Here is a 27,710-nt window from a genome sequence, read left to right on the forward strand (position 1 = left end):
CGCACAACATGGCTGTATGCTCCCATATGGTCTAGCGGTTACGATACCTGATCTTCACCCAGGTGGCCTGGTTTCAGCTCCTTGTATGAGAACGTGTCAGTTTTGCCTCCTGCTTTCCAAAGATCAGCACCATGTTTTACGCCTCCCCCGAATATCGAAGCTGCCTCTAAATCTGCAAATGAAGATGAGTCGATAAACCACTTGTTTTTCGTATAACTATACATATATTCATTTATTACTGATTTCATTCATTGAGCACGGATACAATAGAGGTACAGCCATTCACTGTTTGACATGTCTGCACTGGTACAGAACCTAGCAATCAGAAAACGGGTGAAACTGTCTTGAGAATTAGCATACAGTACCGAGGCCCCCATGACCAAATAAAGGCTAACCTCGATAATCAGCCTAAATAATGCAGACAACAGCAAAACGACTGACTTTGAAAAGGGAATGAATGTCTGGAAGGAGTAGTGTAACCAGCTTGAAATGCTTCTCCGGACCTCTAACTAAAAGAAACTGGGAACCAGCAGTGGCATCGACTCCTTTCGAACTGGGATCCTATCGCAGCTCGTGGTGTCCTAACTCTCCCGTATCTGATATTGGACCGAGCACATCAGGAGAGAGCGCGAACGCAGTCCCCCACTACCAGAAATTATGCAGTCGAGATTCCCACATTTGGGGAATTCGCAGGGGTCAGCACAGCCGGAGTGCAATGGCCGAGCCTCGCCCTGGGTGAATCGATTTTTTAAGAACTTTATTTTCTTTTCACAAAAAAATACAGGACATCACAAATTAGAAAGCTTTACATTAATATATATACTTAAAACAGTATATATAATCACATCTCATTACATATTGACACGGTACCAGTTATATAGCAACAATTTATTTTTTTCTGGTGCAAATCACATTCTTTACTTAAACATGATAATGTTTTTCACAGTTTCTTGAGATATTGACCTATGCTCTCAATTTCCCACAGATTTTCTGCTTCCTCCCTCCCTTCTCTCCACAGATCTCTGAGGTAATAGTTCTCTCGGGTGATGAACAGGGCCAGGCTACCTGCTGCCTTGACTGGGACCTCGATGCCTTTGAACAGCCCCATGTTCCTCACTCTCCACAGGGCGTCTTTCCCACTGTTCACCACGGCCCAGATCCTGTCAAACACGTCAGGAGGAAGTTTGACAGGAGAGATGCCGTTGTAGTGGCAATGCTTGTTAATAAGACAGAATTAGGCGGTGGTATTCTGTCCTAAATGAGGCCCCATCTCACCCTCCATCTTTGTGGTGCAGCCACAGAGAAAGTATTCATGCAGGTTGATTTAAGATGTTTTCTTTTGATAATGGACAGCTCCCAGATGGGGATGCACTTAGCTTAGCCTGGCTATCATGATCAATGGTCATCCATTGGTGCCTATCTGTCTAGGGAGTGCTGAATGGACATCTGGACTGCATTCCTAAGTGTCAAGAGTAAGTGACTCATATCTCACCTTGACCAACCAATCAGGGACTGGCAGGGCGTGGTAATACCACGTGGGTCTCTAATGCCCGCCAAACTCTCAACCAATCAGCACACATCTATGTCTTGGTCAAAAAGGGAGCGCAAGCTCAGATCGGGGCTCTCCTTGGCCATTTTCGCGCATCCTCAGAGACAATCACGTGACAACTGCTGTTGTCTGCAAAGGGACTTGGACTTTGTTCTAAGCGCGAGGCCGAGGATCCCATACGTACTCAGAATTCTACCAACGTGAATGATCCGCTTGATCAACGGCAGCCTACAGTTGGACCCTCATCGACAACCTGAATAGCTTATTCAGAAGCAGCGCTGGACCAGGAACGAACCAGCTTCTTCCCAGGCAAAAGAGTGACTTGTGAGGACTCGCGGTCACACTCTGTGCATAGAGACTTTCTACTAGCCAGCTGGACTGCTGGTAGATCTCCTCGGAGCAACGACTGCCCTGTGCGCCGCAGTCAGATTCCTCCGCCCGTCCTACTCCGAGCTGTACCTCAACTGGTTGGCCGGTAGCCAGAGGACGCCGGGACAACGCCCATTGGACAACCGCTGGAACAGAGGCTGCAACAGAGCCTGTCAGCTGGTTTGGTGTTCGTGCCGGGAGATTCCAAATCCATACACAGTGGATAAGTAAACCCCATGTTCTACATTGTGTCTCGAGAATTCAATTGTACCTCAACACAAGTTGTTATCAATTTAATTCATGAGTAATGTATTTACTTCCGAGTTTAGAGTAACAGTGGGTAATAACACTGATTAGCGATTTGGTAACCGAACGATATATATTGACATATATTCTCTGTTGTGTATCTCTTTGTGTTGGCATCTCTTCGAGATTATATACCTTGTATATTGATAACCCTCACAGTAAGGTCTGCCGCTCGTATCCAGGCAGACTAGTATATGTTTGGTGCACAATTTATATGAATAAATGTATCTCATGTATTGAACCCGTGTGTGTGCGTTGTTAGTTGTTCTGACGATTGATTTTCTAAAAGCCACAACGAACAACCTCGTGATTACTGCTACAATTAATAACTGTCTCAGTAAACCCATCAAACCTCTACAACCACGATACACCACCATAAACTATATTAATTTAGGAACATAAACATATAGTGTAAACTGTATATGGCTGGTATTGGTAGTTTAAAGAAAAAAAACACACCAGTATTCCACTTTCTTCCTAAACATTTTAAGCATCAAAGTCTTACATGTAGTAAGATTTTACCACGTTTCGGAAACGTTTTTACATGCTCCTTCTGACCATCTTAACTTTATATACTTTGTGAAAAGTCATAAGATATTAACATTTTCTGTGAATGTGCTCGTTATCGGAGTAAACAAAAGCATACTTTTAGAATTTGATTAATAGGGAATATAATATGGAACCACGTACCTAAAGAAATTAATAACGATATAATTATTTTTATGTACTGTAGCTCAAATAGTAGTATAATACACTTTCTATGGATACATGTGCTTCTACGCAACGCAGAAGCACATCCACAAGTAACATTACCTAGCTAAGAGAGGACATTGGCTAGCCATTATGATAAATACAGTGGAAAAAAGCAATTGGGAAAATAAGACCTGCTGATCTGTTATACATACCAGGAAGAGAACAGAATATGATTTTTTTCTGTTCGAAACGTGTGTTGTCTTTATGAAATTCATGTATTTTAAACGTTTAATTAAGAAGAAAAAAACTTACAGAAAGATACTAAGCTGATCACGAGATAGAAAGATCACCCGTTTTTCGCGCATAAAAAGTGGCTATTAACTGGGTGAACTGTTATTAACTGGAGTCAACTGGGTGAAAACACATAATATGAACATGAAACAAAACAAAAAATAAAAATAAGATACAATCTACAGACATTAAACCGGTGTCATGGAAATATAACTATCAAGGAAGCCACAAGAGAGAGTTCTCACCTGAGTAAGGTCTTTATTTCAATATTGGGAGCAACCAGAGACTCAATTTGTTCCAAGCAGTACAGGGTTTTCATAAGACGTTGCGCTGTAAAAAAGCTCAGCGCTTTGTCCCTTCTAAAACTTCCACTTTCCCTAAGAGAAAACAGATTACATCAAAAAGCGAAAGAAGAAGCACTAGATATGTTATTCAAAGCTTATCAGTTACTTTCAGCTAATTCTAACGACCCAGACAGCATATATTGTTTTGGTACATTGTCTTCTAAAGTAACCTAAACAGTGTACTTTGTTGACGCACTGTTTTCTAAAATTCTGCACGTACTGTAGCACAGCAATTACATCCTTGAAATATATTATCTAAAAGCCCCAATATATTTCTTTGCAAAGCTCTCTACATTATAAGAATCAATTTACTTATTAGATATCCACTTAAAGACTTGTTCGGCTGGCGTTCAGGGAGTCGCGTTTTTCAGAATTGTATTGAGATCGTTTTCCACAGAGCTCAGAAGTCAAAGCACAGCAGCAGCTCTCCACAGCGATCCTCTATAGCGCCCTTTCTCCCGCAGCTCCGTCCTCATTGGAAGGAAGCAAGAGTGAAAGGCTGAAGTGAAATAGAGCAGGGACGAAGGCAGTGAAGAGAGAGAACGTGGGAAGAAGAGAAAAACGCAAGGGAAAAAAAGCAGCGTCGTAAAAGAGGTGACGGAGCTGTCCTCTCAATAAAAAGGGTGCCAGCGAGCTTTGCTCTTGCTTACGGCCACACCCCCTTGAGCACGCCTGATCTCGTCTGATCTCGGAAGCTAAACAGGGATGGGCCTGGTTAGTACTTGGATGGGAGACCGCCTGGGAATACCAGGTGCTGTAAGCTTTTAAGCGCAGGAGGCGCCCTATCCCCGCTCGCTCGCTCATTCCCCTGTTCACACGTGCAGTGCGGCTTGTCCGTCTGTTTATTTGTCAGCTTTGGCGAGACACGGGTGCTTGTGTATTAGCGTGAGCGTTTTTTATTCTGATCATGAACAGTTTAACAAGTCCGCAAAGGATCGAGGAAAGGTTTGATGGTTGATGGTTTATTGTACCGCAACGGTCACAATTGACTCACCAGCAAAGATGGCGCCGAGGCCACATCGACTCCCTCCCGCCCTGCCTCGCACCGAAGCTCGAGCTGCGGAGCGCGACGCCAAACCGCTGGTCCACGGGCGCGGGCGCCGGACATAGACGTCATAAACCCTTCCGAGGCGCAGGAATTATAGATCACTGTAGTTTCTTCTGGACCCGGGTTAAGGACAGTGTGCCCTCCGTGAGAGTCTTCTGAGGAAGCCAGTGTCTCATGGGTGTCCAGGCTTGGTACCATCTGTCCATCACAGGACACACACACTCACACACCCTGGACAGGACACCAGTCCATCACAGGACACACACACACTCACTCACACACCCTGGACAGGACACCAGTCCATCACAGGACATACACACACCCTAGATAGGACACCAGTCCATCACAGGACACACACACACTCACACACCCTGGACAGGACACCAGTCACTCACAGGACACACACACACACTCACACACCTTGAACAGGACACCAGTCCCTCACAGGACACACACACACAACCTGGATAGGACACCAGTCCCTCACAGGACACTCAGACACACACACTCACACACCCTGGACAGGAACCAGTCCATCACATGACAAACACACACTCACTCACACACCCTGGACAGGACAGCACTCCATCACAGGACACACACACACCAGGGCCAGTTTTCCCAGAAGCCAATTAGCCCAAAAGCCTGTCTTTGGACACGAAGAATACAGGGAGAACATGCAGACTCCACACAGACAGTCCCCCCCCCCCCCCGGGTTCAGACCCGAGCCCGGAGCCCCCCCGCGCTGAACCCCTCCGTACAGACGGCCGCACACAGCTCCGTTGTTCCCGATTCCCGAGGTGATCTGTTAAAAGAAGCCGGTGTGTTGCCTCCAGGTGACATTTCCTACTGGAGTCAGGACAGGAGGCTCTTCTGTACACAGAAGGGGGTGGGGGTGGGGAACAAGCCGCCCAGCCCTGTGGTTGAAGCCGATACCCCGGCTTCTCTCCAGACACAGCTGGGTGAGCTCCTCCAGTCAGTACAGGGGGCTCTACTGTACACAGAGGGTGGCGGGGGTGTGGAACAACTCCTTTGTTCGGGGCCTTGGGGCATTCTTGTTGTGAAAGGCGCTATATAAAAAAACTGAATTGAAATTGAATCTTACAGGTTTGGGTTTTTCGGAGATCTTGTCAGAGATCTTGTCTGACGTGCCATTTCAAAAACGTAACGACACTCCTCACGTCCGAGCGCCGCCGGTCTGTGACGTAACGTATGCTTACACAACCATGACGGTTTCATCATGGACAGCACGAAAGCCCGAAAAGTGGTTGACGTTTTAATTTGGCAACGCTATGATGGATCCCAGTTTTTTATTTTATTTTGGAGGCCAAAGAGGACAAAAAAGGAAACGTCTGGAGGTGGATCGATGCTCATCTCTGCGGTTGTTCTGATGTTCTGGAAAAAACAAAACAAAAAAAAACGGCTCGCTTGCCCGGTCGTGTAGTGTTTCCACACCCCACGCAAATCAACTTCTGTTCGCCCCCGGGGGCTCGTCGCCCGCCGCACCCCTCTCACGTGATAGGGGCTTCCCCCCGCTGTGACGTACTTACCCCACCCCCTTCGGCTAACGTCATACCGAAGGTCGCGCTTCGGGCCGCGGCGATGTTGACGGACTGTCTTGTAGCGTGAGAAGGGTTTAAATTTCGACTTAAGGAGTTGGCCATCGTTATATTTCGGGAGGTATCATACGGGGGGAAAAAGAACATTTATATTTATCAACCTACTAGTAATACTGGGTGGATGTCACGTTACCCAAAGTTCAGTGCCTCTCTCTAATAAAGTAGAAACGCGACATTAAACTCCATTCGAAACGGGAGAAATCACCAGGACACGATACAACTGACATCCGGAAAAGAAAAAAAGAACTCCTATTCCCATTTGTAATGACCCCGTCGTGTTTTTCCCGGTGTGCGCTTATCTTTCGGAGACCGTTTCTCTCTGGTGTTGTTTTGCTGTTGGAATAAATGCCGAGGTGACCCTTCTGTGTGGAGTCTGCGTGTTCTCTCCAGCGGGTCGTTTCCTCCACCGCAGGGGCTGGTCGAACCGGGGTCTCCCAATCGTCACAGAAGTGTGTGTCGTTTTGGGTGGTGGTGGGGGGGTGCATCGGGGATACTGCGCCCCGAGGGGGTGACCTCTCACCTTACTCCGGACGAAGGGAGAAGACCTGTACCTTCACGAGTCCGGGTTGTGAAAACTTCTTCTGGCAGTTCAAAACGTTTCGAAGGGACTACAGCGCTACCCTGTTTTCCATTTGCATCGTGTATTATTAGACAGTCATAAGTATCTGTACTGATCACAGAGTCCCCCTCTCACTGCCAGGACTGAAGCCCAGTGCAGCACGAATAATAATAATAATTAATAAGTCTGGACTCTCCACTCAGAGCTCCTCCCAGGTCAGGGGGATCCCCTCCAGCCCCCCCAGTGTGCAGCCCCTACCTGGATGATGCTCCAGTCCGCTCAGCACACAGCAGCTCTCAGTGGGGAGGAGAGCAGAGGGATGGAGCCAGTTCAGAGAGGGGGGTGATAAGGAGGCCATGATGGGTCAAGACCAGGGGGGGAATCAGGCCAGGACACTGGGGTAACACCCCTACTCTTCTCCAGAAACACCCCGGGATTGTTAACGAGCACAGAGAGTCAGGACCTCGGTTTTACGTCTCATCCGAAGGACGGTGCCTGTTTACAGTCCAGTGTCCCAAGTCACTATACTGGGGCATTAGGACCCACACAGACTGCAGGGTGAGAGCGCCCCCTGCTGGCCCCACTCACACCTCTCCCAGCAGCAACCTTAGGGTGGGGGGGGGAGGGAAAAAACCAAAAGCTAAACAGATTTTTAAAAAAAAATTTTTATTGATGCTTAACAAAAGGTCATCAGTCCAGTCTGGGGCCCCTCAGCTTCAGTCCAGACCAGTCTGGGGTCCCTCAGCTTCGGTCCAGCACAGACTGGGGTCCCTCAGCTTCGGTCCAGTCTGGGGTCCCTCAGCTTCGGTCCAGCACAGACTGGGGTCCCTCAGCTTCGGTCCAGTCTGGGATCCCTCAGCTTCGGTCCAGCACAGACTGGGGTCCCTCAGCTTCGGTCCAGTCTGGGGTCCCTCAGCTTCGGTCCAGCACAGACTGGGGTCCCTCAGCTTCGGTCCAGTCTGGGATCCCTCAGCTTCGGTCCAGCACAGACTGGGGTCCCTCAGCTTCGGTCCAGACTGGGGTCCCTAAGCTTCGGTCCAGCACAGTCTGGGGTCCCTCAGCTTCGGTACAGCACAGCCTGAGGTCCCTCAGCTTTGGTCCAGTCCAATCTGGGGCCTTTCAGCTCCAGTCTAGTCCAGTCTGGGGCCCCTCAGCTCCAGTCCAGTCCAGTCTGGTGTCCCTCAGCTCCAGTGCTGTCCAGTCTGGGGTCCCTCAGCTTCAGACCAGCACAGTCTGGGGTCCCTCAGCTTCGGTCCAGCACAGTCTGGTGTCCCTCAGCTTCGGCCCAGCACAGACTGGGGTCCCTCAGCTTCGGTCCAGCATAGACTGGGGTCCCTCAGCTTCGGTCCAGCACAGTCTGGGGTCCCTCAGCTTCAGTCTGGACTGGGGTCCCTCAGCTTCGGTCCAGCACAGTCTGGTGTCCCTCAGCTCCTGTCCAGTCCAGTCTGGGGTCCCTCAGCTTCGGTCCAGCACAGTCTGGGGTCCCTCAACTTCGGTCCAGTCTGGTGTCTCTCAGCTCCGGTCCAGTCCAGTCTGGTGTCCCTAGGCTGCAGTCCAGTCGTCTGGTGTCCCTCAGCTCCGGTCCAGTCCAATTCAGTCCAGTCCAGTCCAGTCCAGATCTTAGCAGGCACAGAACCAGGAAAGGAACCTGGAAAGAATATTGTTATTGCAGGTGTGAGGGACACAGACACAGACGTCACCATGACATCAAACAGCAAGAGGAGACTCCTCCTTGAATCACAGACACGACCGGGCGGCGCCCCCCTGTCTGCTCACCTGCACCTCCTCTTTCTCTTCTTGTCCTTCCCGGCAGCCTGCTCCTCCTCTCCCTCGCTCTTCCTCTCCTGAGCTATGGTCTCCGCCGCCTCCATCGGCTCGTCCTGATCTTCTGTCTCCACTGACACGCAGCTCAGGGACTTCAAAAAGACGCATCGGCGCTTCTGAAGCAGAGACAGGAGAGTCACGTTAAGAGTCGGACTGGACACTCCAGTACATGAACACTGCACTGAGAGAGAGAGGGGTTGATACAGACACACTGACTGGACACTCCAGGACATGAACACTGCACTGAGAGAGAGAGGGGTTCATACAGACACACTGACTGGACACTCCAGTACATGAACACTGCACTGAGAGAGAGAGAGGGGTTCATACAGACACACTGACTGGACACTCCAGTACATGAACACTGCACTGAGAGAGAGAGGGGTTCATACAGACACATGACTGGACACTCCAGTACATGAACACTGCACTGAGAGAGAGAGGGGTTCATACAGACACACTGACTGGACACTCCAGTACATGAACACTGCACTGAGAGAGAGAGGGGTTCATACAGACACACTGACTGGACACTGACTGGACACTGGACAGGAATAAGGAGAGGATCAGAGCATTACCCACCTTCTTTTTCTTCTGTCTCACAGGAGGTGGTGATTGGACCTCCTCCAGCTGGAGTCCGTGGAGGGAGAGAGGGGGCAGGAGAGGGACAGCACAGGGAGAGAAAGAGAGAGACAGGTGAGTCAAGTGTCCCAAGAGCACAGAGACTCTGCTGAGATCACACTCGCAGTGAGTGACACCGACACTAACCAGCCTCAGGACAGCACTGCAAGAGCACCACAACCCAGACTCAACCACATCACAGCACAGATCAAACAGCAATATCTCACACACTGGGACACACACACACAAACACAACATAAACTGGAATGCTACAGAACCTTAAACAGACAATACACACTAGCTGAATATTTGACCAAAATAAAAAATAACAAACAGAAACAGACCCTGACGAAGTACAGGCTCAGTGACCACAACCTAGCCATAGAAACTGGGCGACACAGGCAGACCTGGCTGCCCAGAGAGGACAGGCTGTGCTCCCACTGCCAGCGGGGAGAAATAGAGACAGAGGTGCACTTCCTACTGCACTGTGACAGATACTCTGGGATTAGAGAAACATTCTTCCCGAAATTCAGAAATCTAATCCCAGAGTTCCCACACCTGCCAGAATCACAACGGGTCCCAATCCTACTGGGAGAGGGAGGAGGGAACTCAGTTGATCTGGCAGCCCAGTATGTGATCTCCTGTCACAGCCTGAGGAACAGTGAGTCTGTCTCCCAATAATGCTCCAGCCGCCTACAGTATATGTCAATATTTTATAATATGTCTTTGTTGTAAATGTCTGTAACATGTCTGCTTTACGCAGAGAGTGGCGGGGGTTGGATGTCAGGGCCTGACGACACTGCTTTATGCAGAGAATGGAGGGGTGGGTGTCAGGGCCATACGACACTTCTTTATTCAGAGAGTGGAGGGGGTGGGATGTCAGGGCTAGATGACACTGCTTTACACAGAGAGTGGAGAGGTGGGTGTCAAGGCTATACGACAGTGCTTTCCGCAGAGAGTGGTGGGGGTGTGATGTCAGGGCCATACAACAGTGCTGTACACAGAGAGTGGCGGGGCTAGGATGTCAGGGCCATATGACACTGCTTTACACAGAGAGTGGTGGGGGTGGGATGTCAGGGCCATATGACACTGCTTTACACAGAGAGTGGTGGGGGTGGGATGTCAGGGCTTGACGACACTGCTTTATGCAGAGAGTGGAGGGGTGGGATTTCAGGGCTATACGACAGTGCTTTCGGCAGAGAGTGGTGGGGGTGTGATGTCAGGGCCATACGACACTTCTTTACGCAGGGAGTGGCAGGGGTGGGATTTCAGGACCTGACGATACTTCTTTACACAGTTACTGGTGGGGGTGGGATGTCAGGGCCATACGACACTTCTTTACGCAGAGAGTGGCAGGGCTTGACGACACTGCTTTATGCAAAAAATGGAGGGGTGGGTGTCAGGGCTATATGACAGTCCTTTCCGCAGAGAGTGGTGGGGGTGTGATGTCAGGGCCATACAGCAGTGCTTTACACAGAGAGTGGTGGGGGTGGGATGTCAGGGCCATATGACACTGCTTTACACAGAGAGTGGCGGGGGTGGGATATCAGGGCCTGACAACACAGCTTAACGCAGAGTGTGGAGGGGTGGGTGTCAGGGTTATACGGCAGTGCTTTACGCAGAGAGTGGTGGGGGTGTGATGTCAGGGCCATACGACAGTGCTTTACACAGAGAGTGGCGGGGGAGGGATGTCAGGGCTTGACAACACTGCTTTATGCAGAGAGTGGAGGGATTGGTGTCAGGGCCATATGACACTACTTTACACAGAGAGTGGCGGGAGTGGGATGTCAGGCCCTGACGATACTACTTTACGTAGACAGTGGCGGGGGTGGGATGTCAGGGCCTGACGACACTGCTTTATTCAAAGAGTGGAGGGGTGGGTGTCAGGGCTATACGACAGTGCTTAATGCAGAGAGTGGAGGGTTGGGTGTCAGGGCTATACGACAGTGCTTTCCGCAGAGAGTGGAGGGGTGAGTGTCAGGGCCATGTGACAGTGCTTTAGGCAGAGAGTAGCGTGGGTGGGATGTCAGGGCCTGACCATACTGCTTTACGCAGAGAGTGGCGGGGGTGGGATGTCAGGGCCTGACGAGACTGCTTAATGCAAAGAGTGGAGGGGTGGGTGTCAGGGCTATACGGCACTTATTTATTCAGAGAGTGGCGGGGGTTGGATGTCAGGGCCTGACGATACTGCTTTACGCAGAGATTGGCGGGGGTTGGATGTCAGGGCCATACGACAGTGCATTATGCAGATAGTGGAGGGTGTGGGATGTCAGGGTTTGACAACACTGCTTTATGCAGAGAGTTGAGGGATTGATGTCAGGGCCATACGACAGTGCTCCACTCAGGCCTCTGCTTGAATTTGTACTCCTCCTCTCTCTCCCTATCTCTACCTCTCCCTCTCTCTACCTCTCTCCCTACCTCTCCCTTTTCCCCTCCCTACCTCTCTCCCTACCTCTCCCTCTCCCTCTCTGTGGGGCCAGCAGGGGGTGCTTTACCCTGCGGTCTGTGTGGGTCCTATTTCCCCAGTATAGTGACGGGGGACACGATCTAGCCCACCAGCGACGAGCAGGTTACCAGATCTAGATAAAGGGGGCAACTCTTAGTCGTTTGAGCTTAGTCACACATCGCAGCGATTAAAAAAACAAAACAAACATATTATGTCTGTTACTAACGACTTTTTTTTCCTACATTGAAAGTCTCTTTCCCGGGTGATTTTCTAGCGCGACTGGGGCTCTTCATTTCTCCTCGGTGTCTCATCGCGGACGGATTTGAAACAGACCACAGAAGGTGGTCACACACTATATTATTATTGAGAGACAGGCTCACTTTCTGTACCTCAGGCTGGGACAGTAGATCACACTGTATTATTATTATTAATATTATTGAGAGTCTGGCTCACTGTTCCCCAGGCTGGGACAGGAGATCCCACACTGTATTATTATTATTGAGAGACAGGCTTACTCTCTGTTCCTCAGGCTGGGACAGAGGATCACACACTGTATTATTATTATTTAGAGACAGGCTCACTGTCTGTTCCTCAGAGTTGGACAGGAGATCCCACACTGAATTATTATTATAGATAGACAGGCTCACTGTATGTTCCCCAGGCTGGGTCAGGAGCTCACACAGTATTATTATAATTATTGAGAGACAGTCTCACTGTCTGTTCCTCAGTCTGGGACAGGAGATCACACACTGTATTATTATTATTGAGAGACAGGCTCACTGTCTGTTCCCCAGGCTGGGACAGGAGATAACACTGTATTATTATTGAGAGACAAACTCACTGTCTGTTCCTCAGGCTGGGACAGTAGATCAAACTGTATTATTATTATTGAGAGTCTGGCTCACTGTTCCCCAGGCTGGGACAGGAGATCCCACACTGTATTATTATTATTTAGGGACAGACTCACTGTCTTTTCCTCGGTCTGGGACAGATGGTCACACACTGTATTATTATTGAGACAGGCTCACTGTCTGTTCCTCAATCTGGGACAGTAGATCACATTGTATTATTATTATTAATATTATTGAGAGTCTGGCACACTGTTCCCCAGGCTGGGACAGGAGATCCCACACTGTATTATTATTATTTTGAGACAGGCTCACTGTTTGTTCCTCAGACTGGGACAGGAGATCACACACTGTATTATTATTATTGAGAGAGAGGCTCACTGTCTGTTCATCAGACTGGGACAGGAGATCCCACACTGAATTATTATTATTGAGAGACAGGCTCACTGTGTATTCCCCAGGCTGGGACAGGAGGTCATACATTATATTATTATTATAGAGAGACAGGCTCACTGTATGTTCCACAAGCTGAGACAGGAATTCACACTGTATTATTATTATTGAGAGACAGGCTCACTGTCTGTTCCTCAGGCTGGGACAGAGGATCACACACTGTATTATTATTGAGAGACAGGCTCACTCTCTGTTCCTCAGGCTGGGACAGGAGATCACACATTTGCTTGTTATTGAGAGGCAGGCTCACTGTCTGTTCCTCAGGCTGGGACAGGAGATCACACGCTGTATTATTATTATTGAGAGACAGGCTCACTGTCTGTTTCTCAGGCTGGGACAGGAGATCACACACTGTATTTTTATTATTGACAGATAGGCTGACTGTCTGTTCCTCAGAATGGGACAGGAGATCACACACTGTATTACTATTATTGACAGATAGGCTCACTGTGTCTTCGCTTGGGCTTGAACAGGAGATCACACACTGGATTATTATTATTGAGAGAGGCTCACAGTCTGTTCCTCAGGCTGAGACAGGAAATCACACACTCTATTATTATTATTGAGAGAAAGCCTCAGTGTTCCCCAGGCCGGGAAAGGAGATAACACATTGTATTTTTATTATTGAGAGACAGGCTCACTGTTCCTCAGGCTGGGACAGGAGTTCAAACTGTATTATTATTATTATTATTGAGAGACAAGCTCACTGTTCCTCAGGCTGGGACAGGAAATGACACACTGTATTATTATTATTGAGAGACAAGCTCACTGTTCCCCAGGCTGGGACAGGAGGTCATACTCTGTATTATTATTATAGAGAGACCTGCTCTTTCCTGACTGTTCCTTAGGCTGGGACAGCAGATCATAATCTGCTTTATTATTATTGAGAGACTGGCTCACTCCTGTCTGTTCCTCAGGTTGGGAAAGGAGATCACACATTGTATTATTATTATTGAGAGACGGGGTCACTGTCTGTTCCTCTGACTGGGGCAGGAAATGACACACTGTATAATTAGTATTGAGGACAGGCTCAGTGTTCCCCAGGCTGAGACAGGAGATCACACACTGTATTATTATTATTGAGAGACAGGCTCACTGTCTGTTCCTCAGGCTTGGGCAGGATATCACACACTGTATTATTAGTATTGAGAGACAGCCTCAGTGTTCCCCAGGCTTGGACAGGAGATCACACATTGTATTATTAGTATTGAGATACAGACTCACTGTCTGATCCTCCTGCTGGGACTGGAGATCACACACTGTTCTATTATTACTGAGGGACATGCTCACTGTGTGTTCCTCTGGCTGGGACAGTAGATCACACTGTATTATAATTATTGAGAGGCTGACTCACTGTTTCCCAGGCTGGGACAGGAGATCACACACTGTATTATTATTGAGAGACAGGCTAACTGTCTGTTCCTCTGGCTGGGGCAGGGAATCACACACTGTATTATTAGTATTATTAAGAGACAGGCTCGCTGTCTGCTCCTCAGGCTGGGACAGGATATCACACACTGTTGTAGTGTTCTCTCACGAGGCACCAGTTCTGTAGGGGTTTGGGCATTTACTGGGACAATTATTTTTGTGGCAGTAAATCACAAAATTGATTATTTTAATGGTCTTAGAATCCAACCATGCGACATAACTCAAACAACGCACACACAGGTACTAATACACGAGGATACATTTGTTAATATATAGAATATGCATGCAAACCTAACAGATCTTATCGTAAGGGTTATCAGAATAAAAAAGATATAAATTCATTCAGTTACAAAGAGTTACACATATCAAGAGGACATAAGTATATCATTCATTTAGACCGTTTCGTAATTGTTTACAACTTCTACATGAGATACTCAAAACAAGTACATAACCCTTAGGAATTAAATTGATATCAACTGGTTGGGAGCAGTAATGCAATAAGGTTGAATACTCACTGCCGGTGGCAGTACCGTTTCCGTTGTGCAGCTGTTATCATGTTTGCCTCACACGCGAAAAATCCCCGGTTCGAAACCGGACGGGAACAGCCTCTTTTTGTACGCTCCTGTACTTCACAGAGGTCTTGAGCGACCGGTCACATGTTCCTTTCCTTCTGAGTGACGTTCCTGCAACACTCTCCCGCTCCTCTTGGTGCGCTCATGCCGCAACACAGGAAGGCTGGAGCAGGTGGCTGTGTGCTCTCTGCACCGCCGAAATAGCTCAGCTGGGAGAGCGTTAGATTGAAGATCTAAAGGTCCCTGGTTCGATCCCGGGTTTCGGCATTTTGTTTCATCGCGCCCTTTGTTCCTCTCTCCAGCGCCCCCTGCCTAAAGTGCCGCGTCCCTTTCTCAGCCCGAAACGCAAGCGAGACACCAGCAGCGGTCCCTGCAGGTTTCCGTAGTGTAGCGGCTATCACGTTTGCCTAACACGCGAAAGGTCCCCGGTTTGAGACCGGGTGGAAACAGCCTCGTTTTGCACGCTCCTGTACTTCACAGAGGTCTTGAGCGACCGGTCATTTGTTCCCAATGTATTTCCGGTGCCTTCGTGCACTCTTGTACCAAACGCACGTTCCTTCTGTACGCGGAGCCTATCATTTGCAATTGGGCTGTGCCGACAGACCAGGACGAGCTTTGTCGGCTTAAAAGCAGCGCAGGACCTGCAAGAACAAGAGAAAGATTAGCATCCAGCGGGGGCCTCTTAGTGAGCCCAAGATCTCATCAAGAATCGGCTCCAGCAACAGGGCTGGGCGCATTGTTCCATTCTCTGACCACTCTCGGTGTAAACAAGTCCCTCCTGGTCTCTGCTTGAAATGCACTTCCCTGCGTTTGCTTTGGTGTAACTGGCTTCCCCTGCATGGGTGAATGTGAAGAAGATCCTTAGTAAGTCATTGAAGAAAACCGAGAAGAGGTCGGAGTGGCCTCTGTCGTTCATCAACGATCCAGTCAGGCAGTACTCCTCTGCAAAGCGCCGTTCGTTCACATCGATTGGCTTTTTTTGCCTTCATTCGTGCAAGTAGTAAATTATCTTTGTGTGACATAATTCGGAAAAGTCCTGACGTTGCATTTCAACTGAGCCCCAGTATACATCGACCCTTCGACACTCTGAGTGACAACTCTCTTGCGTGTTTTCTCATATTTATGTAGTTTGCTTGCATGATGCCGGGAAAAACGTGGTTGTTCGCTGCCATATGGTGTAGGGGTTAGGATTCCTGGTTTTCACCCAGGCGGCACGGGTTCGACTCCCGGTATGAGAACGTGTCGGTTTTGCCTCCTGCTTTCCAAAAGATCAGCACCGTGTACGAAGGAGCCGCATTAAAACCACTCGAACGTGCAAAACGTGCGAGAAGAGGGGGCGCTTGTTTCCAACCGAAACTTCTCGCGTGTGAGACGAGCTGATCATCGCTGTGGGAGGGCTACTCTGGTAGACAGGGCTGACCTTCGGCAATAGGATTTATGCTCTCCAAGATGATATTTGCACTTTCTGGAGAGGTGATTTTCTCCACTTCAGTAGCCCGATTTCGTCGATTGCGTGGAGAGGGCTGTAAAATGTGGCGCCGCCTTTCCTGCTCCGTCCATGACAGGCGTGCTGGTCTCTGGAGAGAGAGCACGGTCCATCAGCGCACTCCAATAAAGGCACTGGAAGCAGCTGAATCGCATTGGCGAAGCTCACCACTGGGCCGCTGGGCACATCTTACCACTGTTTCCGTAGTGTAGTGGTTATCACGTTCGCCTCACACGCGAAAGGTCCCCGGTTCGAAACCGGGCGGAAACAGACTTCTTTTGTCGCCACGCACAAAAGGGGATTGGGGATTCGCCTAGCGCTGTGATCGAACAGACCCACTCACCTCTTAGTGTGGCGGGATCTGCACAGTGCATGTCGCAGCGCATCCTGCTTTCACTTCAATGCGCGTCCTGATGTACCCCGGTCTCCCGCGTGACAGGTGGGGACAGGTGACAGGTCCTATACTAACGAGGAAGACATCGCTCTCTCCGACCCCCGGCATCGTGTCCCGACCCACCGTGCTGGAAGCCGACGCGTGCTGTGATTCCTTAACGGAGCAGAAATGACAACCGAGGAGCCGAGAGATCATTTCAGCATTTTGCGTCTGAACGGAAAACACAAACGACCAACTCGGAATGACTTGCCTTTGACGCTTATCAAAGCGTTCTTTGTGCATCGAACAGACCCACTCACCTCTTAGTGTGGCGGGATCTGCACAGTGCATGTCGCAGCGCTTCCTGCTTTCACTTCAATGTGCTTCCTGATGTCGAGTCGTGTGCCGTGCGGAGGCTCTGAAAGCGAGAGCAATGAAAAGGTGCACGACGCTGTGAAAGAAAACAGAGAAGTGAAAGGCAGTCATTTCTCTAAGGAGGTGAAAGAAAAGCTACTCCCCGTCGGGGAATCAAACCCCGGTCTCTCACGTGACAGGCGGGGATACTTGCCACTATACTAACGAGGAAGACATCGCACGCTCTGACCCCCGGCATCGTGTCCCGACCCAGCATGCTGGAAGCCGACGCGTGCTGTGATCCCTTTACGGAGCAGAAATGACAACCGAGGAGACGAGAGATCATTTCAGCATATTGCGTCTGAACGGAAAACACAAACGACCAACTCGGAATGACTTGCCTTTGACGCTTTTCAAAGCGTTCTTTGTGCACAACGACTGCGCCGCCTAGCAGATACAAATGGGTTGTACCACTTTGAACTAGCAAATGGAAGAGGGCTAAGCCCCCTCTCTTTTAGCCCAGGTTCGATCTGTCTCCCAGAATCACCAGGGCGCACACACACACACACACCCGTGCCGTTGAAGTGCTCTGCTTCATTTCTAAGGGCAACTCAACATTCACTCCTACCCCGAGTGCAGAAAAGACAGCATGCACAGCAACAACAGCTCAGGTCTCTGCACAGGAGCTAAGCTGCCCTCATCTCCTCTGCTCTGCGGCTCCTGCGGAGTGGAGTCCTGCCTGGAGCCGTGTTTGCAGGCGGCTCCCCGCGCCCTGTCTGTGCGTCGTGTCCAAGAGCTCCTGGGAGGAAGAGAGAGCCCTCCCACTCGGGGGCTTTTCCACGGTCTGTGTGAGGAGGGGCGGGTGTGTCCAGTAGCTTATCGAGCGGAAGCCTGGGGCGGCGGAGAGCTGTGATCGTGCAGACCTTGAGGTGTCACCTCTTTGTCTGCTTTCCCGCCCCCCCTCCGCCCAAGCTCTGCTCCAAAGTAGCCCGGCAACCCCTCACACTTGCACGTGTCACAACCTAAGGTGCGGTCATGAGACACCCATGGGGTGTCGTTCTGTTCTTGCTAATTGTTTCCTGCCCGTCGCAGGCAGGAGTCCATGCGAGGAAGATGCGCTGGACAGAGCTCAGAGGGCGCAGCTGGGTGGCTTTCCTTCTGAGTGACGTTCCTGCAACACACTCCCGCTACTCTTGGTGCGCTCATGCCGCAACACAGGAAGGCTGGAGCAGGTGGCCGTGGGCTCTGCGCACCGCCGATATAGCTCATTTGGGAGAGCGTTAGACTGAAGATCTAAAGGTCCCTGGTTTGATACTGGGTTTAGGATTGAGCCCAAGATCTCATCAAGAATCGGCTCCAGCAACAGGGCTGGGCGCATTGTTCCATTCTCTGACCACTCTCGGTGTAAACAAGTCCCTCCTGGTCTCTGCTTTAAATGCACTTTCCTGCATTTGCTTTTGTGTAACTGGCTTCCCCTGCATGGGCGAATGTGAAGAAGATCCTTAGTAAGTCATTGAAGAAAACCGAGAAGAGGTCAGAGTGGCCTCTGTTGTTCATCAACGATCCAGTCAGGCAGTACTCCTCTGTAAAGCGCCGTTCGTTCACATCGATTGGCTTTTTTTTGCCTTAATTCGTGCAAGTAGTAAAAGCAGACGCCCCTATTCTGCCGTGACCCGGATTGTTGCGGCCACAACACAAAGTACTGACCACTATACGATCACGGCGAGTTACCAAGTTACATGTGGCAGGGCGGAAAAGGCTGTGCTCTCTTTGTGTGACATAATTCGGAAAAGTCCAGACGTTGTATTTCAACTGAGCCCCAGTATACATCGACCCTTCGACACTCTGAGTGACAACTCTCTTGCATGTTTTCTCATATTTATGTAGTTTGCTTGGTGGCGCAGTTCTCGTGCACAAAGAACGCTTTGAAAAGCGTCAAAAGCAAATCATTCCAAGTTGGTCGTTTGTGTTTTCCGTTCAGACGCGAAAAGCTGAAATGATCTCTCAACTCCTCGGTTGTCATTTCTGCTACATAGAGGAATCACAGCACGCGTGTTAAAAGAAGACTGTGATATTTGGTGTGTCTTGGATTAGACGAGATTAAAGAGTGAGTAGTTTTGTTTTTATATTTCTGTGATGTTATGGGACCAATGAAGAATGTGGCATTCAGACTAATGTGGAGTATTTGTTTCCTTAGGGAAATTGCCACTGCCGTATACTGGGGCATTAGGACCCATATGGACCGCAGGGTGAGCGCCCAGCGACAGAAACCAGACGGTACCGTGTGTCGGGCCCGGCTGCGAGCAGGACAATGACTTCACTTAAATGTTTAACTGATAAAACCCAAACGAACCAAACCTGTATAAATTAGTGGTGGAAAGGAGTCTTTTTATATAGCAAAAGGTCTCTGATCCTTTGGTAAGAATGATGGGTATATAACCCATTGTCCTCAATGTTAGAAATGAATCCTTGAGCACTGCTGTTGTACCAACGGTCCATAAAAGCCTAACATTACCCTTTCTTGCATAAATTGTAGAACATGCCGTCACATTTCAGTTGCACCTCAGTAGCAGTTTGATCTATTATCACCCTTCTCCCCACCTCATAACCTTCGCTCTTCTTATTCTGGTCTCCTAACTGTCCCCCAAGCCCGTCTACACTGTATGAGTGATAAGGCCTTCTCCTGTTATGCACCCAAGCTCTGGAACTCTCTCCCCAAGGATACCAGAGTCACCTTCCCTAAACTCCTTCAAATTCAGACTCAACACCTTCTTCTGTAGAAGAGCCTTTACTGAACTGGTTCCATTCTTTACCCCTCTGCTTCTACTTTCCTTAGTACCACCATCCATGGTCTCCTCTGTCTATTGGAACTGTTTTATCCTGTGTATTCTAATTGTAATTATGTCAAGTACTTTGAGAAGCCACCTTTGGAACCATTTTATAAAATAGTTTATCCTAAATCCTTGAAGCTTTAATAGGGCAGTGCAGTAGGGCTAAAAATTGACATTGTTAGTGGGCCATCATGATTTGTGCAAATTATAGGTAGTCACAAAGGGAGACTAGGATTCACTTGAAATCCATGACACGGGACACTGAAACAGTGGAGAGGCTTTGTGTAGTAAGTGTTCAGGCTCAATCTACACAGTCGGTGCTGCTGGTAGAGGTAGTTGTGAACACCTGTCTTCCCCATCAAGTACTGGGATCTCCAGTCTCAATCCTAATACTCCTCATGACTGTCCAATACCACTGCTGTGAAACCAACACCCATAAGACAAGACCTCCGAGATTCTAACTGTACCATTATTCACTGATGTTTGTGCACCAGTATTGTTCCTCTGCTAAGGAAGGGAAGGCCTACTTTATACCAAGCCCCTGTTGACAATTCCTTCCTTGTGTTTATTTTAGACAGTTTGTGCAGCCTAGAATAGGACACCAGATCCCACTCTTACTGGGCACTACAGTAGCAACTCACACTCCATAAGCACTACCCCTCTCGGAAATGGGAGGATTTCCAGTATATTGAACACCTCTCTCTCCCCCAGTAAAAAAAAAAAAAAGTCACAGTGCCCTGCCCAAGGAATAATACAGCCATCTTCCCCCAGTACAATGCTTTATTACTCCAGACATCTTCAGTCCTCATTGGCAGCAATACAAGAAGCATTCTTGAAAGGGGAACCCCCCCACAAATACTTTCATTGATTAATGGGTCTCACTTCCCTTGAATCTCTCCATCCCATTTAAACCTATAAACCATAAAGAAACAAGGGCAGGCAGAAGGGTCTTTCACAGCTTTATTGAGATGTTGCCATTACAAGGCAAGTGGAGGCAGGAGAGTCACAAGGGCCAGGCTGGAGCCTTCATTCAGGCACCTGGGGAGGAAGAAGGAGAACAATCCAGCTACACTGCAGGACACCCACCCCTACAGGAGCTCCTCCTGCCAGACCCTACCTGTCCACTGGCCAACATCTCCAAAGTCCTCTGCTCCCTCCACATCCTCACTGGTGCTCTCAGCATCTTCACTGGAGCTCTGAGGGTCTCCCTCCTCATCCTCAGTCCAGTCAGCTCCCACATCCAGAGGAGCTTCTACTGGTGCCACAGCCACCCGACTGCTGGTCACCAGGCTCCTGGTACCTGTGGACAAGCAACACCCAGGAGTGAGGGATCTGCTATACCCAGAGACCCACAGTCTACTCATCTACACAGTCCCTTTGTCCAGCACAGGATCATTCCTCAGTTGTCCAAGCATGGTTGTCTCTTGGGCAGAGATGCATCCACAAGGGATAGAGAACCAGACCCACCTTCATTCCGACTGCCAGCACACCTGGACTCACAGCAGGCACAGACCTCATGGTCACCATACAGCTCCTCCCACCTGGAGGAGAGGAGGACAGGTGAGGCCTCCACCTGGCATGTCCCAGAGCACCCTCAGCAGGCTCCTTGCAGAAGTACCTCTTAGCCTCCCTGTTGTAGGTGCAGGACTTGGTCCCTGGTGTTGCTTTAGCAGGAGCCACAGCCATGACACAGTGCATGTACAGCTCAGTCACTTCATGCTGCAAGAGGGAAGGTCACAGCATTAAGGGATCAAGGCCAATAGAGGGACAGAGAAGGACCTTCTGCCATCAGTGAAGGCAAGCTGGCAGCTCTAGGCACTACAGCTGTCACAGTCTGGTTCACATCTAGATCATGGACGTGAAAGCAGACCATGGATCAGTAGAGCAGGAAGGCTGAGCAGCCTTTGAGAGCAGTACCTTCCTGGACAGCTTCTTCTGGAAGAGGAAGGCATCAATTGTGAAGCGGAGCACATCCTCCTGCTTGGAGGGGACAAACCTGGACAGGCAGCCATCTGTCTTGCTGTCCACCATGCACCTGGGGACAAGGACAAGGATGAACCCCTGCAGGCTCTCAGGGCTCCTGCCCACCTCTCCTCCCAGAAGGGGCCGTACCCCAAGTTGTCGATCACGGGGAAACGGGGCTGGGAGTGCTGGTCCGGTTTCTCCGTTACGCAACACGAGTGGATGTACAGCCTCTGCTCCACTGTGGCAAAGTAAGCAGTGGCCTGGAAGTACATGGGCTGACCCAGGAAGTACTCATCCTTAGGAGAGAGCCAGACCCAGCAGGCTGGAGAGAGAGAGACAGCATTACACCTGCACACAGCACCCCCTGCAGGCAGGAGTAGCCACTCACTCAAGGAGCTTACAGTTGGTGGTGAGCAGCACAAAGCTGTGCTTGTTCTTCAGGTCCTTGAAGAAGGTCCTTCTCCTAGCCCACGTGGGGACATAGCCAACCTTGTAGGAGTAGTGGAACCTGCAGGACAGAGGGGATGAGGGGCATCTGGACACTTTCTCCAGCAGCAGAGCCCTGCCTACCTGTTGTAGGAGCACTTGACAGGCACAGAGAAGGGAATGAAGCGATGCACAGGTGCACTGGAGGAGGGCGGGGCATAGCGGAGAGTGTTGGAGTACACCAGGCGGCCCTGGACAACCTGCAGGGTCACAGAGGAAGGGATATTCCCAGGAAAGGCAACCCCGACACTGGTCCTACTGCTCACATCGATACACTGCCTGTAGATGAAGACCCGCTTACCGATCGCTCGGTGCCGCACTCGTGAAGCCCGTAGATGAAGTAGAAGTAACTGCGTGTGGTTCGGCTGACGCTGCAGTTGCCCAAGGTCACCTCCGATGGCCGACAGCTGAAGCCGAACAGGAGCCGACTGACCCTCACGTACATCCTGCTGGAGTCGCACCACACGGCCACTCCTCGGGTGCCCCCGATGGCCGGCCGAGCCGGCTGCCGCCCTCGCTGGGGAGGAAACAGGACGCTCTTGATGTAGGCGGGTAAGGGGCGGCTGCCGGCTTCGGGCTTCGGGCTTCATCTTCTCCTTGTCGAAGTAGGGCGAGTACGCGTCTCTGGATACGGGAAGGCGGCGAAAGTCGGGAGCCAAGGAATGCGAGTCGTTCTCGCTTGCAGACAGGTCTTCGGAGGGCGCATCTGCCAGGTTCAAGTCCTCCGACTAGGCTGCGTCTTCGAGAGCCGGGAGGTCGGCCTGGAGCGCTAATTCCCGAGAGTCCCAGCCAGCCGGCCCGGCGGAGATCAATGCGGGGAGCCCAGCCCCTGCGCACAGGCACAGCATAAAGAGAAACGAGCGCATCGCCAAATTAACGTCCCGCTAAATTGCTACAGGAGTAAAATAAGTAAACCAATAAACTGTGTTGAAGCAAGAAAGCATAAAGTGTGAATGCGGTGAATAGGTTTTTATACTGGCAGGACCTGCTACCACACACCTGGTCACACTACCGCTCAATCAACACAATCAATTACACACAGAGACTCGGATTGTTCTCAGGGTCTAATTAGGACCTGATTCCAGTCTGAGGCGGGACTCCGTGAAGCCTCCTGAACACTTTCCCGTGTGTATCTGACCTCAGCGGAGGAGTTCCACGCAATTTCGACAGAATTAAATCACCCACACGTGTAAAATTTGCTCAGATTAATTTATTGTTCAATTAGTTTGTAATTTCCAAGGACAGTGTGTTAAACTCGCTGTCAGACAGAGTACGGAACATGCGACACGTCCGTCCACACTTTCTTTTATCGAGGGGGCTGTTCTATCAACATGTACCAACAATAATTTTACTATTTTTCATGTGTAATTGCATGTCATATTAAAATGTGTAATACAAGCATTTCTTTGTTTTCCAGTAAAGAAATACTGATCAGCTTTTGACATGATCTGATAATAATTTGTCTGATTTTCCAGAGATTGCTTTTGCTTCGCAGCACTGAGAACCTACGGAAGCCCGTTTCCGCCAGGGAGTAAAAGAAAAACGCACTATGGTATCTCTGAATTGTGACTTAGAATCATAGAATTGCGACTTAAAAACTCAGACAATGAAATATGGGCTATTTCGACGTTGCAAATGTGAGAGATAAAGTCAAAATTCTGAGTTTTTAGGTCGCAATTCTGAGTTACTTAGTCGGATTTCTGCGATACATTACTATGTAGGACAAGTTAATGTAGAATCATTACTATGTCTGTCTCTTGTTTGTATATAAATGAATGTCTTTGAAAACTTAATGTTAGCTTTTAATTTAGTTTTACGATGTAGGTCATGCGTTGACATATGCACGAGCATACGAAATGTCTCACTCCTGATTCAGCTCATGCTCCATAGGAGAGAAGAGATTCCTCCTGCTTCTCGTACAATCATATTAGAACAGAAGCCCATGTCGCCCAGCTCTGATTCAAGAGTGACTCGCATCTTCAGCCCTTTTTTTATTCGTGATCCTAATTTTCTTTAGTTATGATCAATATTGAACTTTTTCTAAATAAAACGACAATAATCAAACATGCAGGCAGACTTTTAAAAAGTATTAGGAGCTGACAGGGTGCCCCTTTGGAATAGTTGTCAGAAAATGTGAGAAAAGGAAAGGTACGTAAACTCTCACACAGCATTAGAGATCGGCATCTGATTGAAAAAAAACTACCTGTCTCCCCAGCATTTAACGGTGCTGTTGTTTTGATTTGACATATTGTTAGCATTTTAATGAATTGTTAAAAGATTGATACACAAATCGCTAAATAAGAAAACGTAAAAACCCTAGCTGTAAGCAATTGGCCATTCATATTCCTGAATTTTAAATCCCTGTGTTTTTCTGTATCCGAATGCCTGGTGCAGCTAATTTGAAAGCAGAGTCTACGATTTACTGTATTGCAGAAGCGTATTGTTGCCACCAAGGGAAAAAAAAATCCCGAGTTTACAGGAGTAAAAGAGGAAACAAATGCATACACCGTTTAGAAAAAACACACACGTCTCAGGCCTTAACCATGACAAGGATGGGATTTGAACCTAGACGAGCAGCGCACAATGGATTAGCAATCCAAAAAGTGACTCCTGTTTAATTTTCTTTTCGCTTCCTCGATTAGTAGTACGCTCCTCAATCCTTACAACCGATAAACAAAACGACTTCATGTGCCACAGCATTCTGTTGCAGGTACTGTTTGCACCGTGTATTAGGCGAACCCGAATTAAATATTTCAAATATGTGAAGAATTTCATGAAAAAGATCACAGCTAATGTCAGCAAATCGGAGCCTGTAGGCAGCTTCAACAGAACAAAACGATCTGAAGCTGCAATTCTTTCATAGAGTGTATTGTGACACTCTAACCACGTTGTTGCTATTACTGCTACTTCTGCTGCCGTTGCTTTAAACTTGTTTGTGTGATTTAAATCAGGCTCCTCAGAAATAGGTGTCCGTTATGTAAATGAACCGCACCTGAAAGCAAACGTTGGGTCTGGGTTCCTTTCTTTCCTGCATGAAATAGCAAATCGTTACAAAAAAAAACACCAACTAATGTTCAATAGCGTTAGTCATTTAAGTAAACATGAATATACTGTAAGGTCTTGGTACATGGGAGTGGATTTCAACCACAATTAAAAAAGGGCAGATTATAATTACAGGCTTCAGACACTTTTTCAAACAAAAGAGACCAAACACTCCCTAACTTTCAGGTTTGCTTGAACCTGTAACAAAGAGGAGGTCTGAAGCTTCCATTCTCTGATGTCACTGTCTCTAAAGCCGGGCGTGATGTTTCGCGGATATGCAGTGTGCCTTTTCTCTTGTTCATGATGATTCGCTGCATAAGCTCCTGACTGGGTGTTCTGTACTGCTGTTACTTCGTTCAGATTACCTATGTGGTGTACAGATAAAACCCGACTGCGTGGTGTCATTTCCGGGTTCGGCACCAGCAGCACCTGCAAACTCCTCAGCTGACCTCGACCTCGTGAGTTGAACACGCAACCTTCTGATCTGGAGTCAGACGCGCCACGATGTCACTTGCCACAAGTGCTTTTAATTCCCCCAAAGAGAACAATCAGCGTCCCTGAAAAAGATTTTTTTTCATTCTCTCCTGTGAGGAGCGCCGCTCTTCCAACGAGGGTCTCTTCTTCCCAGACCACAGATTATTCTTTCCGCCCGGCTCTCTCACAGAGAGCAGACACACCGTCTCCACTAATGTGTTTACTACATCTATAGATCTGACCCCCTACAGCCCCGATATTCCTGGACAGGATATTTACCACCAGCCTGGTGAACTTCTCATCTTGACCTCTCCCAGGAGGAGCACAATTAACACAGAATCCTCTCTCCATTTAGCAAATAACACAAAACACTGTTTACCTGTCAAGACAGAAAACCGGGCTGCTCCAGGTGAGGCTTAAACTCACAACCGCAGCATGACTCCACTGATCATGTCATTTTACAAAACCTGAACCAGGAAAGAGACTGGAAGTCGAGCACTTATGGCGTTGTTTTAATACTTGCCTACTCTTTCAATTTTTCTGTCAAATCTTTTATTTGGGAGTACTTTCAATTGATGTTAATCCTTGTCCCGATGCACGATTCTGGGCCATGGTGCATCTTGAATAATGTTCTTATAGGCTTCAGTTTGGAAAAGTGCACTCTTCAGAAGCTACCGAAACGCTAATGGTTACATAACACTTAATGCAAAAGCAACGTTCGGGTTTGAAAAAGAATATTACTTGCTATGAATACAAACACTGTTACAGGAGGCGTGTTAGGGCTATTTTAGCTTAGATCATCAATTCATCTTACATTTCTTCTCCATCTATATCAACAGCGTCATCGCTACTGAGCGCTAAAGGCAGGTCCTGGCAATACAATCTTCTTTAGAAAACATTTTTCATACTATTTCCACTACCATACGTAAAGTAAAAGATACCGATTGCACGCAACTAATAAAATCTCTTTTCTTTTTTTGTAGCTAGATGCAAATTACAATCGAAAATGTATCAGCTTTAACATTTTCTTTTGGATCCACAGGACGATCAGCACGAGACTCAAAATATACCTGTGTTTGACTGTACAGCGTAGATTGTACAGCATTTATGTTTATATTAATGTTAAAATGAAGGTAAATATATCAAAATATCAACATCCAACTTCACAGTGCTAACGTAACAATGCTTGTCAAATTCTCAAACAAATCCGCGTTGTATTTCTAAACTATTTTAACAGAGGACGCAACAGGAGTATAAATGATATCTCCCGCCAGCCCTTCAAAGATACTTTTCCATGGGTGAATATGGTTGTCTGGGGAGTTGCGGTGTTGATCACTACTGGACTTCCCCGGTCTCAAGTGTTGTTGTTGGACACGGGCAAAAGACTCGCATTTTCTGCAAATATAAAGAGGGTTAAGGTTTCGGCTTTAGCGGAGGCAGTGTTTACATTGACAATAAGAAGAAGATCGTCCCTGGGTGGGTTTGAACCACTAACCTTTCAGTTAACAGACAAACGTGCTCGCCGATTGTGCCACAGAGACTGATGAGAGAGGCTTTTCTCCATTCACACCTTTCCGGTCAAAAAATAAACATTGCTTGCATTTTCTTGCCAGTCGGCAATATTCCTTCTGCTCTGATAGCCAAGAATTAAATTTCATTTTTCACAAGCTGTATGAATTTCTTGAAAAACAAATTGTTGCAGAAAGGAAATGCATTCATGCATTAAACT

General features: G+C 48.5%; 1 protein-coding gene and 3 non-coding genes across 4 annotated transcripts in view; 2 read left to right on the top strand and 2 right to left on the bottom strand.

Moving 5' to 3' along the window:
* Positions 1-617: 617 nt before the first annotated feature.
* Positions 618-782, bottom strand: LOC148825727 (U1 spliceosomal RNA). Its single transcript, XR_016092225.1, has one exon. It is a non-coding gene; the product is annotated as a U1 spliceosomal RNA (small nuclear RNA).
* A 3,414-nt stretch (positions 783-4,196) lies between these two features.
* Positions 4,197-4,315, top strand: LOC148825728 (5S ribosomal RNA). The gene has a single exon (XR_016093361.1). It is a non-coding gene; the product is annotated as a 5S ribosomal RNA (ribosomal RNA).
* Positions 4,316-7,473: 3,158 nt separating this feature from the next.
* LOC148825729 (uncharacterized) overlaps positions 7,474-27,710 on the bottom strand; it is a 44,978-nt gene continuing 24,741 nt past the window's right edge. The window contains exons 2-11 of the mRNA XM_088926218.1: positions 22,767-23,294; positions 22,381-22,665; positions 22,127-22,301; positions 21,932-22,049; positions 21,633-21,733; positions 21,482-21,555; positions 21,132-21,314; positions 9,185-9,232; positions 8,555-8,718; positions 7,474-8,426 (exon numbers count right to left, since the gene is read on the bottom strand). Coding sequence (XP_088782344.1) covers positions 8,265-8,426; positions 8,555-8,718; positions 9,185-9,232; positions 21,132-21,314; positions 21,482-21,555; positions 21,633-21,733; positions 21,932-22,049; positions 22,127-22,301; positions 22,381-22,665; positions 22,767-23,055 — 1,599 coding nt within the window. The 5' untranslated portion in view covers positions 23,056-23,294 and the 3' untranslated portion in view covers positions 7,474-8,264. The remainder of the gene's footprint in view (positions 8,427-8,554; positions 8,719-9,184; positions 9,233-21,131; positions 21,315-21,481; positions 21,556-21,632; positions 21,734-21,931; positions 22,050-22,126; positions 22,302-22,380; positions 22,666-22,766; positions 23,295-27,710) is intronic.
* Positions 16,654-16,726, top strand: trnav-cac (transfer RNA valine (anticodon CAC)). Its single transcript has one exon. It is a non-coding gene; the product is annotated as a tRNA-Val (tRNA).

Source organism: Atractosteus spatula, chromosome 10 (genome assembly GCF_055471065.1).
Source record: "Atractosteus spatula isolate fAtrSpa1 chromosome 10, fAtrSpa1.hap1, whole genome shotgun sequence".
Taxonomy (NCBI): domain Eukaryota; kingdom Metazoa; phylum Chordata; class Actinopteri; order Semionotiformes; family Lepisosteidae; genus Atractosteus; species Atractosteus spatula.